Raw genomic sequence first — 18,334 nt, 5'->3', positions numbered from 1 at the left:
TTTTGCCCTCCATTCTTTGCTTAATTGCGGTTTGCTGTTTGGCCTGGGTATAAAAGACGCTGAGGTGATAGAAGCGATCCTTTTTCCCTTTCTTCGTTCTTGGCTGATCTCTGCGTTTCTGTTGTTGATAGAGTGAAAAGAGAGGGAGAGAATTGCAGTGGTGTTGTGATAGTGTTTGTTTTCCTTTTATGCTTTGTTTCAGTGGACGCGACCTTTTTTCTTTCTCTTCGTCTTTGCCTCAGCTCTGCGTTCTTGGGAGAGAGTTGCAGAGAATAGGTTCTGCATGTTGTGATCGTGTTTGTTTTCTTTCCATTTAGGGTTTGTTTGTTCCTTGCATGTGACTGATTTGGGTTTTCGGTGATGGAGGAGTTCATGTTAGTAACGAGAGGGAAGACGAAGATTGGAATTAGATCGAGGAAAGTAGGAGAGTACTTTCTTTGGCGATTTTGTTTTGTTGGCGATTTCGGGTTTGTTTGGTCGTATTAGGGCCTGTCGCTGTTAATTTGGATCAGAGGGTCGATTTTGAAGAGAGAGAGATAGAATGGTTGTCGTTCAGACCCAAAAAAAAAAAGAAAAAAAAAAGAACAAAGGTTTGTGGTGTTTGAAGAGAGAGAGAGAGAGAAGAGGATTTAGTTTCGACAGTACCGAATTTGTGGCTTTAGCGAGTTTGACAAGAGTTTGTGTGTAAGTTTTCTGCTTCTGCTGCTATTGCTTTTGTCAGTTTCTGTGTGATTCGGTTTTTGAGTGGGTCTTTTGTTGTTGGTGGTTTTGAATTGGTATGTGTTTCTGCGTTTTGGGGGTTTTGTTTGTCTGCGGGTCTGGGTTGTTGATTATTGATTGGAGAGGTTTCAAGTTATGATTTCACTATATGTTATATCGGTGGGGATGTTATTAGAATCTCTTAGATTGTTTTTTGTTCTGGAATTGAAGGCTTAATAATAGAATCTAACATGTAAATGCATATGCATGTAATTCTTTAAATTCCAAGTTCTGATATCCATATTGAGTTGATAAAACCGTTTCTATTATCTACATTAACCCAAAGCAGTCTCTTAACCCAAAACCCAATCCAATTTAAGATAAGAGGTTATTGAGTCGGCCTCTTGCTTCGTTTTGGTTTGTTTCTTATTTTCAGTCAGTTTTTTTTTTTTTCTTTTTTCCTATGTCATTGTACATTGTTTTTAACCAGCAAATTGATATATGTTTGTTGTCTTAGAAGTACGTCTCTTTCTGTTTTGAAATTGTGATTGTCCCAATATTTTGATAGCTTGGAGATTTATTTGTCTGGTATGAATGTGAAACAAGAATCATTGACAAAGTTCCAGTGGTGAACATGTGCTCAGAGAACATCCTCAGTTGAATCGATAGGTATGTTCTTGGACCAAGCATGATTGTTTGATAGGTATGTTTTTGTTTGATTAAAAAAAAAGATGATTATCTGTTGACATTTTAATTTTATAAACCTCCAGTCTGAGTTTTATGTTAAGAGAGGTTTGCATAATATGAGTTGATCAATGAATTTGATAAGATTTTTTTGATAATCATGGATTTGATCTAGATATGTACCTAATTGTTGTTAGGTTTCTTATGCGTCTAAAGCATACAGTGGCAATTTTTTAGTAGTGTGATCTGTGGTCAAGATGATCTGTGAGTTTTCCTTTTATGTTATGCTTTAGGTGAGATGGCTTATTATATCTTTGACATGCATCTAAGGAAGCAAAACATGAATTTGGGTATTTGGTTTTGATTGTAGTGGTTTGCTAGATAGCTTATTATATCTTTGATTTAATACAGAAAAGCAGCTTCCAAGAGCCGTACTTGAAATCAAGAGCCTGGATGTGTTCTGATCATCATTGTGAGTACCCTACTTTTGTCTACCTCCAAACTGTGCAAACTTTAATTATTATTCAATTTGCATGAATGAGTTCATAAACATTAGCTCTGTATCAAAATCAGGTAATGAATTTATGGTTTGTATCTGAGTAAAAGAAATTTGATTAGTAAGAGCTAACTGGGAGTGCCTGTTTTGAAGGATTAAAGTTAGAGATAAAAGCTAAAATGGATTTTGTGTTTATGCTTTTGTTTTGAGTTACCCTTTTAGGCTTTTGTTTTGATCTTTGAGTGAGATGTAAAATCAGACTGTGTGGAATTGATCATAGCTATAGCGTTTTCATAATTTGTTTATTCTTTACCTTTGATGTTTCAAAAATTTCTGGTTTTGCACATTTAAACCACTGGAATATTTGTATAAAAGAAGAAGTATCTGAGTAGGAACAAGTAAGAATATGCTTTTGTTAATTTTTTTTCTTTTCTTTTAGAGAATAGTCTGAAAAGATAATGAAGACATAATTTTAACTGTTATTCTTTTACTAGCCCGAATTTGTTTTATGGAATAAGATTTAATCGTATAAGACCGCAAATTGGTGTACTGTTATGTAATGATGGAATTAAGTTTGACTAAGTGACTAAAGTCGATGCTTATATTTGAAATAACAATGTATGCATCACACACTAGCACAAATATACTTGAACTTAACCAAAAGGCCAAGAACATAGATGTGTTTCCAGATACATGGGTGTTTTGTAACCAGATTAGTTTTGGGTAGTATGATGTATGTATTCTTTATGCTACTTCAGCAGATGTTACTTCATTTACAATGCTTTTCTGGTGTTCTTGATTGTTAGGTCTTTATTATACGTTTCTCAGTTTATGTCATTTATACTTAACAGAACAAGAAAGAAAGAAAGAGGGTGAGGGAGGTGGGGATTTTGAAGAAGGATCCCGAGATCCTGAAGGAGCAGATTGATAAGTTGAATAAGCAAAGTAAGTTTACCTAAAGCTTTTTGTTCAAAGTCATAAGTCTACTTTCATCAGTCTCAAACCAAGAGGTCTGTTAATAGAGTGGTCATAAATACTTATAGATCCAGTATTTTGGATATCTAAAAACTATAGAAAGACTGAAAGTGATGCTCATCTAAAAACTAAACTTGGTAAAACAGAGTGTAAGCTGTGTTTGTTGTATTCATCAGCTTATATTTTTACTTATATGAGTTACAGGTTTCTTTCAATATTTTTTAAAACATATATATACATGTTTTATTTGCTGCTACCTTTTTAGTCAGATTTGTGTCTTCTCTTTTGGTTTGTGTTACTGATTTTCTACTTTTGTCTTCAATTTTCCAATATGCAATTAGTTAGTTTCCCATTGTATACACACACACACATGGTTTTTAATATGTGATTTCATTTTCATGTTCGTAACCTCTTCTGTTTCGGATAATATTAGAATCTATCATTTAAAAGAAATGGATCAGACAAAATCAACTTCACCAACTCCAGATCATTTCAATAGCGTAGAGACAGATAGAGAAGAATACTAAATCCTAGGCCTACCAAAATAGGAACAAAACAGTAATTAAAAAAATAAGAACACTTGAAGAAAGCTAATCTTTATACACTTTTGATATGTTTACAGTATGCGTTAAACCCTGAAATAACTACTGCAAAGTTGGTTTAGCTCTAGAGTTCATGTGTCACTTTTAGCTGTAAACAAAACTCTTACCTTAATTACTTGCATAACTGGGTAGTACTATGGGATCATGCAAAAAAAAACAAAAATATCAATGGCCCTCCTTGCTTATATTCTTCCAGGTCCTATCCTTACTACTGGAATTGATGTATTGGCAATTGTTTTTTTCCTTTACAATCTTCTTATTGAGCTCTCCACTTCCCCTTTCTGAATTTGTCATAATGAAACATACTATTTTCATAATTGAATATTTCTAGATGGTACAACAATATGCAAATGTCATCCACTACAAACTCAATTTCTAGATTCAAAATATTTTGTACTCGCCAAAGTTCAATTAAATTTGGATTTGTTTAGGATTTGAATTTGTCCATGGATCAGTTTGATTTCTGAATAAATCTTGCAATTTTGTTTTGCTTTGTTGTGCATTTTCAGCTTTGTGATCAAATGATTTGCAGTGACACAGAAGTTGTAACATGGGAAAACAACAGAAAACACAACTTATTTGACATCAGTGCTAATCCTCTATTTTGATGACAGGGAAGGCAGCATTAAACCGGCAGCATCATCCATGGAGACCTTCAACAAAGAGAAAACAAACTAAAGTGTGATGACACTTTTTATGTACAAAGAACTGGAGGAAGCAACTTTTTGGACAACCTCCACAGCTGTTAACTACCAGGCTAACAACCTTTTGGCAACACATATGCTAACAGACATCATCATCTGTTTTTGACAAGTACATCAAGCAATAATTGTAATTAAGTTAGCCTACAACTGTACCTATTTTTTGCAAGCTGTTCGAACAGCAAATGTAAGTATCTTTTGAACATTACCATAATATCTACATTAGTGGTGGTGATACTAAAACATGATCTACATCTTCTGTTATAAAACATACTTCTTAGCTATATTCTGCATCCTTAAAACTGTCAGATTCTATTCCAAAACCCGCAGCAACGCGCGGGCACCTATTCTAGTAAGTAAATCTTTAGAGAGTGAAATTTGCCTTCTCCAAATTATAAGGGCAACTCCAACTTTGGGGTTCAAAATCAGAATTTGATCAACTATGAGACTTTTCATCTCCAACCTTGGTTTTTAGAGGGGGTTGGTCTCATAAAAATAGCACTTGGGCTCATTTGAAATCTCAAAATTGAGACTTTTCCAAGACCAAGACTGATGAACAGTGGTCTGGGACCACAAGCCCGGCTGACCTAGCCCAAGTGAGAGAGAGATGTGCTGGGGAATGAAGAGGAGAAGGACGCACGGAAATAAGAAGGGGGGAGGAAGAGCACGCGCGCAATTGCGCTGGAGAGAGAAAAGTGACCTGCATGCTTCCTGCTCCAGTGGGCCCCGCCATGTTGGGTTGTCTGCTGCCGACCGTTGGGACATGAAACGGTCAAAAACCGCACGGCTGAGATCGCTGCATTTAGAATATGGACGGTCCGATGTGCCTTTAATTTTTTAAATTTTTTTTTTACTCAAATTGATATATTTTAAATCTGATGGCTCAGATTTGAGGGAAAAAAAACTTATCAACGGCTCTTATTAAATGAAAGGTTATTGTGGCCTTTTTGTTCCAAATTTTTTTAAAAAAAATTATCAGAAAATTGTGGAAAAATATATACCTGTTGGAACAGTAAATAGAACAACAAAAAAAAATTTAAAAGTTTTTTTTAATTCATTAAATAATAAGAATAATTTTTAAATATTATGATAAAATGTTAAATTATGTTTTTTTTACCTTATTTAATTAAATTAAGATATTTTTAATATAATATTCATCAAAATTATACTCATATTATATGTTAGTCAAAAATAGTGAAAATAGCACCCACATATAGCACCTCATGGTTGGAGATGAGAATTAAGTCCTATATGAATAGTGCAACAAGGGGGTGCTAAAATGAGAATAGCACCCCCAAATGGTGCCAATGGTTGGAGTTGCCCTAAACCACACTCCCTCTTTGTTTTTTAATATTTTCTTCATCTTTGTGGTATGTGAGTTTCCAATTTTCCATTAGTACCCTTTTAAGTTATTTCTAAAAAGTTATTTCTCCTTCAACTGGTCTTCGTCCCCAGAAAGCTAGAAAATCCAATTTTGAGTGAGATCCAATCTCGTGTCATTTACAACGACAACTCCAAGTACGATCTCAAAGCCATTTTTAGTATTGCAACCCACCCAAAATCCCAATTGCAAACCAAGATTGAAACTAATAGCAAACGATTGAAAATCTCAGTTGGTTCAACATCATCTTCTTCCTCATCGTTGTGGTTGATTCACAAGATACAAGCGTCAGATTGGTACAAGGGTCTAATTCCGGCTCCCATCTTCCACTTCCACTCTAATTCCTACGACAATTCCATCGGTTCGCTTAACCACTTGGACCACATTCCTCACCTCTACATCTCCACAGCGGCGGCGGCGACCACATGGACTACATGGACGGCGGTCCAGACGGCATGAATCCGTACCCGCAGCAGGGGTATATGCTCATGAACAACATAAGGAACATAGCAACGTCGTCTGTGGTGTACCAGCAGAAATCCATGAGCCCCGAGAACGTGTACCTTATGGGTGAATCCTCTAATTCATCAAATTGTCCTCACCCTTTAGACGGCGGCGCTAATCCTTTCCCTATTCCAGGTATTCCAATTACGGCGGTGGAACTTGTTGGAATTTAATTAGAATATTTCAAAATACCAGCTATATTCGAAACCTCCATTAGTTTAATTGCATATGGTAATAGTAATTAACTCTCTTTGATTGTGATTGACACAAAGATTTCATCAGTTTACTCATATACCATTATTTGGTCAAAATCTGCAATTATGGTGGTTCATTCCTTATTTGCTTTATTCCGTTTTGATTTACTCATCAATGTCAAGATATATATTGTCTTTCTGTTACATAAGTTACAGAGTATAAATGTCATTCCTAATTAGACGTTTTGACTCTTCCTAATCAGTGTCATAATATTCCTTTCGGTTACATGAGTTACATAACTTAATTGCTATTATTAAATTGTCATTGCATTGATCATTCCTGCCATATATATAATCCCTAGCTTTCCAGATAAAAAAAACAACAGAAATTCAACCTCCTTTGTTTCCTTTCCGAGCTCAAAGTATTCATGTGTTTCCTTTAATTTATCTATTCTACCAAAAGAAAGTTTCAAGTTGTTCGATACGATCCGAGTATTGTGAGTGTACACCTACAAGGATCGAGGTTGTTGTACCCTAGAGGGTAGGGCGCCACAAACCTGCTACACCGAGACATTGTCTCCGAGGGGCGAAATCTACTCTTAAGGGCAGTGTTTACACGCCTCAACCTTAAACTCTTTTTGAAGTGTAATCATTTGGTGGTGGCTCGCAAATCTAAAAGATAAGTGTTGATCTTCTATTTTCAGCTTATTATGACATTAATTTGATTATATTTATTTACTAATAAAACATTATATTTGTGGAATTTTGTAGGAAACGAAATCTGGTGACAGAAGTAGCATCCATCGACCAAATTTTCCAACAGAACTAGCAGTAAGTATTATGGTAATTCCTTACATGTGCATCCTTATGGGTGTCCTCGCCACGATCTTCTCAATCAAAGTCGCTGCCTCCACCATCTTCGTCGCCGAGAGCTTTCACTTGGGACTTCATAAACTCGTTTGAAAGCATAGGGGAAGTTCTCGTGAGGGGAGAGAGTGAAAGTTTCTTAAGGGTAGAAGGGGAAAGACATGTAAAGAAAATTATAAAAATATAAAATATGGAAAGTGGGAGTGTGGTTTACAATTTGGCAAGTGCAAATTTCACTCCCTAAATCTTTTCGGGTAGTTCTAGTTGGACCTCTAAATTTAATTTTTGAACCTCTCTTAAGTATTAAACCTTTAATTTACTTTTTTGAATATTCAAAAACTAAGTATAGCTCCTTAATTATATCAAAACACCCTTGAATAATTAAATCTGTATATTTAATAATTTGTTTATATATATATATATATATATATATATATTTTTTAACAAGTCATTCCAAGGATTTTCATTAATAGAGGATCAGGCCAAAATGACCATTACATATAATTCCGCTACCATTTATAGATAGACAAAAAGTTGTGCTGATACCACGATGATACATAGAATAGGTCCATTCATTAGACGTATCTTGCTCACTCAATAAAGTGAGCCTATAAGCGCTCATTAAGGAAGTAACTAGGCAAAGTACTACACTCATTAGCGCTCATTAAGGAAGTAACTAACTAACAAGCATAGTTCCCTACACAAGTAAGGAATTTATTACAAATAAAAAGAAAGATTATCATTTTCGTCACCCATCTGTAAGTCTGTAACTCAATCGACTCTATGGTCACTATATTTTTAATAATTTCACTTTAGGCACTCAGCTTAAACATTGTCTATCACTTTGGTCACTACCGTCAACTTCACTGTTAAATTCTTGTAATTAACTCATATTTCAGGGCATTTTGGTCAAATTGAGTACCGAATTCCTCTTCTTCTTTTTTTCAAGATATTTTGGCAAAAAGAAAAGTTCTAAACTTTCTCAGAGATTATTTTACTCTTCTAGAAAAGACACTAAGCTTGATCTTTCTCGCTTCTCCAATAAATAAATATAGCCAAATTTAGTGGTGTATTTTTCTTTTTTAAATTGTTCCCAATTTTAATGTTTTTTAGTAATTGGACCAAAATGTCCTTAGTTTTAACGGGTGTAATGGAGAATTTAGCGGCAGTCATTAAAGTGAAACATTATATAGATTCAGCAAGCAATACAAAAATGAAACACCCCTATGAGGTCGACAGAAAGAATCGTTCCTCAGAGCACTTTAAGACTATGTTGTGAATAAATCTAAGCTTGAGTAACTAAAGTGATATTTTAAAAAATAGAGTAACCAAAGTGTCAATTAAGTCATAGTTGAATGGCCAAATTGATAATTTTTTTCGAAATAAAAAACAAAACTAAATTAAGTGGGCCACAACCCAAAGGCTCATAAGAGTTGCCCTAGCCCAAGGCCCAAAACAACAGCCTAGCACCGATGCAAGCATGGCTTCACTGTGCAGATCCATCCGAAGCACCACGACCCCCGCTGCCACTGCAAGGAACACTACCAGCACCCCTCGATGTCGCCATCTGAGCCGTAGACACACTCGTGCAAGAGACCCGAACCAAGTCCCCAAACACACCACATCCTAACAGACTTTCGATGCTGAAGTCGCCTCCACCTTCGCCTGGAAAAAAAAAATAGATTGGAGATCCAGATCCATCCCATGCTACCCTCTTCACCGTCCCTCGACTTTGTGCCAGGACCTCACCACAGTGCTGCCAGGAGATCTAAAACCAATGCCAAATCATTGCTGTCAACCTTAAGCCAAAGCCAAGCCAAACCAGCTGGGGCAAAGCCTTAGAAGGCAAAACTACCCGTTCGGTAGTAGCACCAACAAATGTGAGACCAAGGCCAGCAGGGGTGTTGGACCAACACCCGACCAACGCCTTGATTACGCCTGAAGTTGTACGTCGCTCGCTTAGGTCTAGGGAAAAAAGTTATTGAGAAAACTTTGTTATTTTTTTTTATCTCTATCAATTCAATCACGAAGAATTTTGTATGGGAGCTGTCTACATTTTTTGTGTACTTTCCTCCAATAACAGAACCAAAAGTTGATTATGAAGGGGCTGAAAAAGTAGACAATTATAAAGATTTTTTTGTTAATCCAAATTATTTTTATATTTTTTTAATATAGATGTTGTAAGAAAGACTTTGATTCTCAAATAAATAATATATAATATATTGATTAAATCTAATTAAAAAGAGTTGACTTTGGGTCTAATTAGTAATAACTACACCAAAGTATTCAATAAATTTAGTTTAAGAAAATTCTAAATCAGATTGTTTTAAATTTATTTTGATATTAAATGAGGTGACTGTAGATAGAAATTATTTATTACTTAATTATTTTAGGTAACTTAAATTAATTGGAAAAGGCACTTGTCTTTTTTTTAATTTATTTTTTATATCTTATGTGTTTATTTGTCTTTTCAAAGAATAGGGCAAAACCCTCGGTTATATGGTCGGCGGCTCAGCAAGTTGTATTACAAGACGAGTAGCATGATGAGTGACAAAGGGAGAAGAAAGAAGAGAGGTGGTGCCTCCAGAATTGGTGAGATGATGCGCCATGGCACCACTACTCCGATTGCCTCCCTCAATACAGATTATGTATCAGACAGTTCCAATGACATGATGAAACCCTCTATCAAGAATCCGGGTGCATATCAAGATGCAGCAGCATCACCTTACAAGCATGATCGACGTGAAGGATTGCGACCTCGTCGCTCAAACACAATTTCAACTCAAGATATAATTTTTGGGTATGACAATGATGATCCTGGTAGTTCGGTTGACCAGGATATTGAATACAATGATGATGGTCAGAAAGATGATGGTGATATTGGTGAGGGCCAAGATGGAAGAAGACGGTATCATTTTCGAAATCGAAATCGTTCACAAGTCCAAGTCGACAGGTTCTCTGTTGATCAAGGAATGGGGCCAAAGGTCGGTAAGGATGTAAGAGAGTGTGGATCCCCAGTTCACAAGCGTCATCGAATTACAAGGACTGATGATTCTGCGCTCGACCAAGCTCAAACTGCTGGGCCAAGCTCAGAGGGAGGGACAGACATACAACCTCTGCAGCTGGTTGATCGTAGTGTCAGTTTTGAGGATATAGGGGGGCTTTCTCAATATATTGATGCTCTGAAGGAAATGGTTTTCTTTCCTTTACTCTATCCAGATCTCTTTGCGAGTAATCATATCACCCCACCAAGGGGTGTCTTGTTATGTGGTCCTCCTGGTACTGGGAAGACATTAATTGCCAGAGCCTTAGCCTCTGCTGCATCCAAGGCTGGCCAGAAAGTTAGTTTTTACATGAGGAAGGGTGCAGATGTGCTAAGCAAGTGGGTTGGCGAGGCTGAAAGACAATTGAAACTTCTTTTTGAGGAAGCACAGAGAAATCAACCTTCAATCATATTCTTTGATGAAATAGATGGCCTGGCTCCTGTAAGATCCAGCAGGCAAGAGCAAACTCATAATTCTATTGTGTCTACATTGCTTGCTCTCATGGATGGTCTTGATTCCCGTGGAAAAGTGGTTTTGCTCGGAGCAACCAACCGAGTTGATGCAATTGATGGAGCTTTGCGGCGCCCCGGTAGATTTGATCGTGAATTCAACTTTCCTTTGCCTGGCTGTGAGGCCCGTGCTGAAATTTTAGACATTCACAGTCGGAAATGGAAGCATCCTCCTTCGAATGAGTTAAAATTGGAGCTTGCAGCTAGCTGTGTTGGATACTGTGGTGCTGATTTAAAGGCTCTTTGCACTGAAGCTGTCATTCGTGCTTTCCGTGACAAATATCCTCAGGTCTACACAAGTGATGATAAATTTGTAATTGATGTTGATTCAGTAAGGGTTGAAAAGTATCACTTTGTTGAAGCCATGTCAACAATCACCCCAGCTGCTCACAGAGGTGCTGCTGTGCACTCTAGGCCATTGTCTTTAGTAGTTGCACCATGCCTGCAGAGGCATCTACAAAAAGCCATGAGCTATATATCCGATATTTTTCCTCCGATTGCAGTGTCATCAGAATTGACCAAGCTTTCCGGCCTGTCTGCTTGTGGCTCTGCCATTCCTCCTGTTTACAGGCCTCGGTTTCTTCTATGTGGTGGTGAAGGTTCTGGCCTGGATCATCTAGGGCCTGCTATTTTACATGAACTCAACCAGTTTCCTGTTCATTGTCTAGGACTTGCATCTCTTCTATCTGACCCTAGTGCAAAGACACCAGAGGAAGCGCTGGTACATATTTTTGGTGAAGCAAGGAGAACGACGCCATCCATTCTCTACTTGCCACAGTTCAATCTGTGGTGGGGCAGGGCACATGAGCAGCTCGGCGCGGTTTTTCTGACTTTGCTACAAGAAGTTCCATCTGATTTACCTATATTACTACTTGCAACGTCATCTGAAGTTGATGCCATCACCTCTTCAATATTCTCCGAACGTTCTGTCTATCAGGTGACCGGTACGCCATCTAATGAAGACAGATGTTTGTTTTTTGACCGTCTGATCGAAGCTGCCTTGTCAGTCTTGTTGGAGGGCAGGAATAAAAGGTCTCAGGCTGAACTTCCGAAGGCTCCAAAAGTGGCAAGCGGTCCAAAGGTGTCAGAGTCAAACGCCAAGGTAGAATCTGAGCAGCGTGCTCTTTGCCTATTGCAGATGTGCCTCAGAGATGTTTGCAATCGAATTCTATCCGATGAGAGGTTTAGTGCTTTTCACCATCCCATCTTGGATGAGGATGCTCCAAACTATCACTCAATTATCCAAAATCCTATGGATGTTGCGACCCTGCTGCAGCGTGTTGACTCTGGGCTGTATGTTACATGTGAAGCATTCATGCAAGATGTTGATCTTATAGTTTCCAATGCAAAGGCTTATAATGGAGATGATTACAATGGGGCTAGGATTGTTAGTAGAGCTTATGAGCTTGGATACGTGGTACAGGGAATGCTGCAGTCACAGATGGGCCCTGGACTGATTGCATATTGTCACGAGATTGCTGCTCAAGGTGGCCCAGAAGATGTAACTGTTGTCACAAAGGCGAGTGCTCGACTTCGTAAGGTAAATCTGGATCCTAGCTACGAGGCACAAAAGAGGCTTTTTGTGCAGCGGACCGAAACTTGTGACATTCCACAGCTGGAGAGGCTTTACGCAAGAATTGTGAAGGACATTTTCAACATCGGGGACAGAGACAAAAGCAATATATTGCCACCTATGAATTTAATTTTCAAGTACTTGTCTAAATTTGCAGAGGATGAAGCAAACTTCTGATTTTCTAAAAACAAACAAAATTTTATTATTTAGTCGGATGTAAAGTAAGGATCTTCGCTTTATGCAAAATCCCAAAGTTTATCAAAAAACAAAAATAAAAAATCCCTTCACTACAAACAAGGAGGTGACATCAATACTCATTTTTTGGCAAACCTCACTCTCCCGTCTATGCACATTTTCATGGAGGAGGTGTTGTTTGCTAAAAAAAAGGGTCCCAATATCAATCTCTAATTCTCTATAAAGAATTATCTTTACTAGCTTGTTCATTTTCCTCCTTCAGAAGTTTCCCTTCTTCTGCATCTAAGTTCTCTGCCTTGGCCCTTTCTGCTCACTCTTGTTTTCTGGATGAGCTTGCTGTTACCACCTGTTTGATTTCATCCACGATGCAATCTAACTTGGTTTTCATCAAAAAGTGGCCTAGAACTCTGAAGAAGTAAGTGCTACATTAAGATAGATCCTACTATAACAAATAACAGAGGCACGCAGTACTGTAGCTCAACTCTAGATAAATTGAAAAATGAAAACAAGACTAAATGAAATTGCGGTTAGATGATTAGAAATACAGAAAGAAGAAATTAAATTATCTTGAAGTTTAACCAAAAAATGAAAACATAGTACAAGACAGAATTTGAACTGATGAGCAGAACATGTTGACAACTTGACATAGGATTGATAAACATAGGACAAGCATAAAAATTAGGAATGGAAAGTACTCAAAGTAGGACTTGGGGTTTTAATGCAGTAAGATAGAGAACCAACAAGAAGCATTCAAATGAATTTCATTTGCTTAAAAACAGATGAGAATGCTTAAGAGTTCAATTACACATGGAACGCATTAAATAGATCCTACAAACCTACACACATTCGTTCTATGCATCTAAAATGCTGGCACAAATTTTTACCTCAGGTTCCTGCCCACCACATACAGTTCAAGGCAATTCAAACAAGATCACTCGTATTGGAAATATACAAACAAACAGCAAAAGACATTCAAGGTAGGGTGAACAGACCATACTTGTCAACCTGCTTCATATAAATACCATACAAAGTTGACAGTACTGACGTCCATAATGCTAAAACCAGAAGTCCAAAATATCATTAGTTCATTAAAGAAAAAATACTTAAAAGTTAAAACCATAAACTTAAAACACCCAAACTTGAAGATAGCATCAAACCAAACTCAGAGTTGTTACAGACCCAAATAAAGCAGTTTCATCAAACCACAGTTCAAGAGATTAAGTTACAGACCATGAAACCAATCAAAGTATCAAAACACAGTTCAAATTTAAAGGAAAGTTCAACAAAACAGAAAAATTCAGATCTGCAGATCACTCCAGCAGCAAAACAGCAGCTTCCATCAGTCCTTCACTCTTCATTATCTGATACTTGGGTTACGACAAATTCTACCAACAAATAAATACCATAGTCACAACCAGATTAACACAGAAAATAACAAATACTTGTCAATAACACAGAAAACTGCAATTAACTTGCATAACGTAACATAAAACCACAGATTAGAATGGATTTAAATAGCATATGGAAATGTAGATAAGCATCTAGCTACAAGCATGATCTATGGTACCCAGATAAAGTGATCAACAGGACAAATGCAAGTCTCAATAACAAATAGCTAAACCAATCTAATATGATTAACGCTGAATAAAAAAAAAAATCCAAAAGCTAGTCCAATGTTTGAATCAAACATCACATTCAAATATCAGTTTAAGAAAAAGAAACGAGAACAAAAAATCAGATAGAATTACTATTCCAAGTCAGCAACTCACCCTGTGATAAATCTATGCTAATCCTTCTGAGCACAAGTTCTTTGCTTTGTTTAATAATTGCAATGCATAAATCAATCGTGAGGCGCATGTAGCAAAGAACACATAATTAATTAAATAACCAGACTTCCACTCAAGATCATTCGTCCCGCAGCATTATCATTACCCAACCTAATTTCATCCTCAAAGAAAAAAGAAATCCACATTAACCAACATCCTAACTTGTGACAAACAACCATTTGCATAATTTCAAGACAACAAACTATTTGTTAAACCTTATTGACTTATCCGTTATACCTGGTCCGATGACTTCATCGTCTCCAATATCAACTTGGCCTGATCTCTCAGAAGCTCATTCTCCTTTCTGTTACGGTCATTCTCCTTTCTCATAAGCTCAGTCCTTTCAAGAAAAAGCAATACTCTAGCAAAATGCAGCTTGTTCCACTTATCCTTCAGTTCAGCAAGCTTTGATCCATCAATCAACTCCAGACTCTGCTTCATAATAGTCTCCAGCAACCCCAGTGTAAGTACAAGATTTTGTACATGTTATTTGTTGGCATTCCCATACAAAGCTAGTGAAGTATATCATGACAATTCATCACTGAAGAAGCTGGAAAAGGGCCTAATACTGATCTCAAATACGTTACAGGTAAATGCATCTCATGAGTCAGCATATGCATTGGGATTGCAATCTGTGTTGCAATCCTTGAGTCAGTCCTAGGTTTTAGGAAGTTTGTTTTTGGAAAGTATCTTTCTATTCTTAAATTTTATTATGCAAAGATTTTTTTCACCAGTTAAAATCGTCCCATTGAAGACCTAATTGATTTAGGTCTGTTTATTTTAATTGGCAATCTTTTGTTAAAAAGATCTTTCCTAATAGGAATCAATTAGGGTTAGACGCATTGATTGTACACGATTCTTTCTCCATATAATTATGAAAATATGGTCTAGGTTTAGAGAGCTTTTAATTTGCATATCATATCAATTTGCATGTGATTGATGCATATATTGTGGGTCTAAACTCTCCAATTCAAATAGTGTTTAAGGAAAGGAGTTTAGGAAATCTTATCTGCATTTAGAATTGTTTTGAATACATATAAGATAAAAGATTGTGATTGCATATTGTTTTGAAAAACCTTTCCATGTTTATCTCAATCGATGTTTAATGTGATTGGATTGAGGGGGAGTCTTTATCTTCTATAAAAGGTTTTGAAACTGCATTATGAGATGTAGAGTTTTTGATTGAGAATTTTAATTGTGCTGCATAGTCTGCACTAACTGTTTTACAAAACTCTCATTGTTTGTTTGATTGATTGATCATACTGCTTGTTCACTGCATTCATCACTTGCATATGTGATTGAGATCAGTGAGGCTTCAAGGCAAGATTGAATCTGAAGGCGTGTCCAGATTTCTTCATCTATACAGATTGCTTCATAGTTGTTTAGAATAGGTCTTTTACAGTTGTGAGCAAGTTAGCATTGTTGCTAGTCAATGTGGTTGTGTTGAATACCACTACTTGTGATCTGTAACGATTTGATTCATATTGGATTTGATTCTCGTGTTGGCTACGTTAAAAGCCACGCAGTGAAGTTTCCTCAGTGGAGAGGTTTACACTGCGTCAGCAAGTCTTGTGTTCTTTTATTTGTGTTGTTGCTTGTTTGAATAACTGTCATTACTCAAACTCTATCAATTTTGTTCCATCCGGTAATTACAATTGGCATCAGAGCGGGTTCTAAAGCTTTTTAGTAGATCTGAGGACATGATGGAACATGAATGTGACAGAGCTGCTAGTTCGATAAATTGTCCCCCATATTTTGAGGGTGAAGATTACTCGCAATGGAAGATCATGATGAGGTTCAAGCCTAAGAAAAAGGTACAAAATTTTGCTATCTCTTCTGTTAAAATGAAAGATGTGGATGATAGTGATTCTGTGGATTTAGCTTTACTAACCAAAGAGTTTAAAAAATTTCTGAAAAATAAAAACTCTTATGGTAGTACTTCAAAAAGTATATCTGAATCAAAAAGGGGGCAATTATCTGAAAAACGAATTGACAAAAACCCAAAAGTCAATAATTTTGATAAAGAGAAAAGCGTTGTTGAAAAACCTATACGTTATGAATGTGGTGGTATTGGTCATATCTCTTCTGATTGTGGAAACAGAAAATATAGCTCACGAAATAACAAGGCTCTTAAGTCAACTTGGAGCGACAGTGAGGAAAATTCTCAAACTGAGAATGAAGAAGAGAATATTGCTTTCATCTCCTCACCTTATCATGAGGCATCTGACGATTCCAACAGTAAAGGTAAGATTTTTGATATATCAGATGATGTGACTAATGATAAGTGCAGGGAACTGTATAAAGCTTCAAGAGTGATGTTCAAAAGAAATCTTAAACTTGAGAACGAGATTGAGCAAATCAGAAAAGCAAAGATCAAGGCCGAGTTAAATCTTGAATCATGCAAAGAAAAATGGGAAGGTGAACGCTTTGCTTACACTGACAAAATTGATATTTTGCAGGATAAGATGAATTCCCAAAATTGGGAGGTGGAGCGTATTGAGTTGATTGACAGGATTAAAACCCTTCAGGTTGAAGTTAAAGCCCAATCAAATCTGAATATCTCACTAACCTCTAAAATTGAGAGTTTGCAGGTCAAGCTTGAAGAGTCTCAAGAAAAGTTCAACAAATTCTCAATAGGGTCAGATTTGGTTTCCAAAATGATTGGAATTGGAAAACCACACACCAACAAGAAAAGGTTGCGGCATAAAGGTGCAAAAATCAATCGTTCTAACTTTGTGAAAGGTGTGAGCTCAAGTGTGCACTCAAGCTCATCAAATGACCAAGAAACTCATCCCCCAACTCTTCCTCAAAAGCCTAAATTTGATTCAGCACCTCCACCTCATCAAAGGAGAACTCAGGTAAGTTCTGACAGTCACATATCTGTGCGTCAGCCTAGGTATATTCATAACTCAAAAAGTTTCACTCCCACTTGTCATTTCTGCGGAAAATTGGGACACATACGTCCTAGATGTAATATGCTCCGCAGGGTCACTCAAAATCAGAGGAAAGCATCAAAAATAGGCTCAACTGCATCGCTGCAAGCAGAGCTGAAAGAGCATCTGAAGTTGATTAGCAGGATTGCAATCCCCAAAGAGCAGAATTTGAAGCAGAAGCAAATCTGGATTAAAAAGGGTTCAAATAATTATTTTTCTGCTCATATGAATAATCTTGATAATATGCTTGAGCTTGCTTTCGTTCCTACGTACTGAACACAAATTGTCTAATTCGTTTACTAGGCCTTTAGACAGAACTCAATTTGAATCACTTAGAAGCACCGTTGGTGGATGCTCTAAGTATTGATACTCTCACTTCGCTTGATCCATTTTGCATGCATTCATGTTGTATGTCTTCATGGTAGTATAGGTGCATTATTATTTCCGTTTCTGCATTGTTAGGATCAGTTTCTGGAAATTCAAGATTGTGATTTGTATCCCTAAGTGTCTGACAGATTAATTTGAACTTAGATTGACGAGGGCTCTACTCCTTTTCTTAAATCTGTGTGCAATGAGCTGCTTAGCATGTTTTGAATTTGTTCCTGCATCACTCTGTAATTGTGAGCTTGAACAACATATTCTCTATCACCTTGAATCCTCACATGCACACATACTCTAAGTGGTGGTAAGTCATATTTGTTGGTTGGCCTGTTCTCAATACTCTTGTACGGAATATTTCCTCATTTTTGCTGCTCCTTGAAAAAAAAAAAAAAAAAAAAAAAGAATGTTTTTTGGAGCATGGCCAGGCTATTGCCAAAGTAAACAGCCCTCGGTCGTGACGAACGATATGAGGATTGGGAAGAAACGGGAATGGTTTGGTCACCCCGGTGGATTATGAGACTATTGACTCGAGTAGATGTGCTCTTTGGGATGTCCTTGTTACATCTAGTACCCTAAAGTCATCTGACTTGGGAGCTGCTAGCTTAATACTCGTTACATGGGTCGTAGTCTTCTTGAGCAAAAATGTTACTTTGTGTGAAAGGCCAAAAGAAAAATTCAAAATCATGCCCTCACGGTGTTATAAGGGGAATATAGTTTACGTGCTTAAATTTGTTTCGTATGTGAGGCTTGGTTTTCAGGTTTCCACAAAT

General features: G+C 37.0%; 1 protein-coding gene and 1 long non-coding RNA gene across 3 annotated transcripts; both read left to right on the top strand.

Annotated features, from left to right (window-relative positions):
- The first annotated feature begins 173 nt into the window (after positions 1 to 173).
- On the top strand, positions 174 to 4,263 carry LOC112193085. 2 transcript variants are annotated; one of them, XR_005807744.1, is made up of 5 exons: positions 174 to 684; positions 1,344 to 1,368; positions 1,795 to 1,855; positions 2,731 to 2,824; positions 4,071 to 4,263. It is a non-coding gene; the product is annotated as an uncharacterized LOC112193085 (long non-coding RNA). The 2 variants fall into 2 exon arrangements; XR_002933770.2 differs by having other exon boundaries at positions 619 to 1,368.
- A 1,700-nt stretch (positions 4,264 to 5,963) lies between these two features.
- On the top strand, positions 5,964 to 12,406 carry LOC112194675 (ATPase family AAA domain-containing protein At1g05910). The gene is made up of 2 exons (XM_024334893.1): positions 5,964 to 6,177; positions 9,585 to 12,406. The coding sequence occupies exons 1-2, from the start codon at positions 5,964 to 5,966 to the stop codon at positions 12,404 to 12,406; spliced, it is 3,036 nt and encodes a 1,011-aa protein (XP_024190661.1).
- The last annotated feature ends 5,928 nt before the right edge of the window (positions 12,407 to 18,334 follow it).

Source organism: Rosa chinensis, chromosome 3 (assembly GCF_002994745.2).
Source record: "Rosa chinensis cultivar Old Blush chromosome 3, RchiOBHm-V2, whole genome shotgun sequence".
NCBI lineage: Eukaryota > Viridiplantae > Streptophyta > Magnoliopsida > Rosales > Rosaceae > Rosa > Rosa chinensis.
Note: the sequence above shows the minus strand (reverse complement) of the source record. Positions and strands in the feature narration are given on the sequence as shown.

Bases quoted from the DNA above. Each gene is read 5' to 3' on its own strand.
- LOC112194675 (XM_024334893.1), top strand. From the start codon at position 5,964: ATGGACTACATGGACGGCGGTCCAGACGGCATGAATCCGTACCCGCAG. The intron at 6,178-9,584 runs GTATTCCAATTA...TTCAAAGAATAG, and splicing joins TAATCCTTTCCCTATTCCAG to GGCAAAACCCTCGGTTATAT.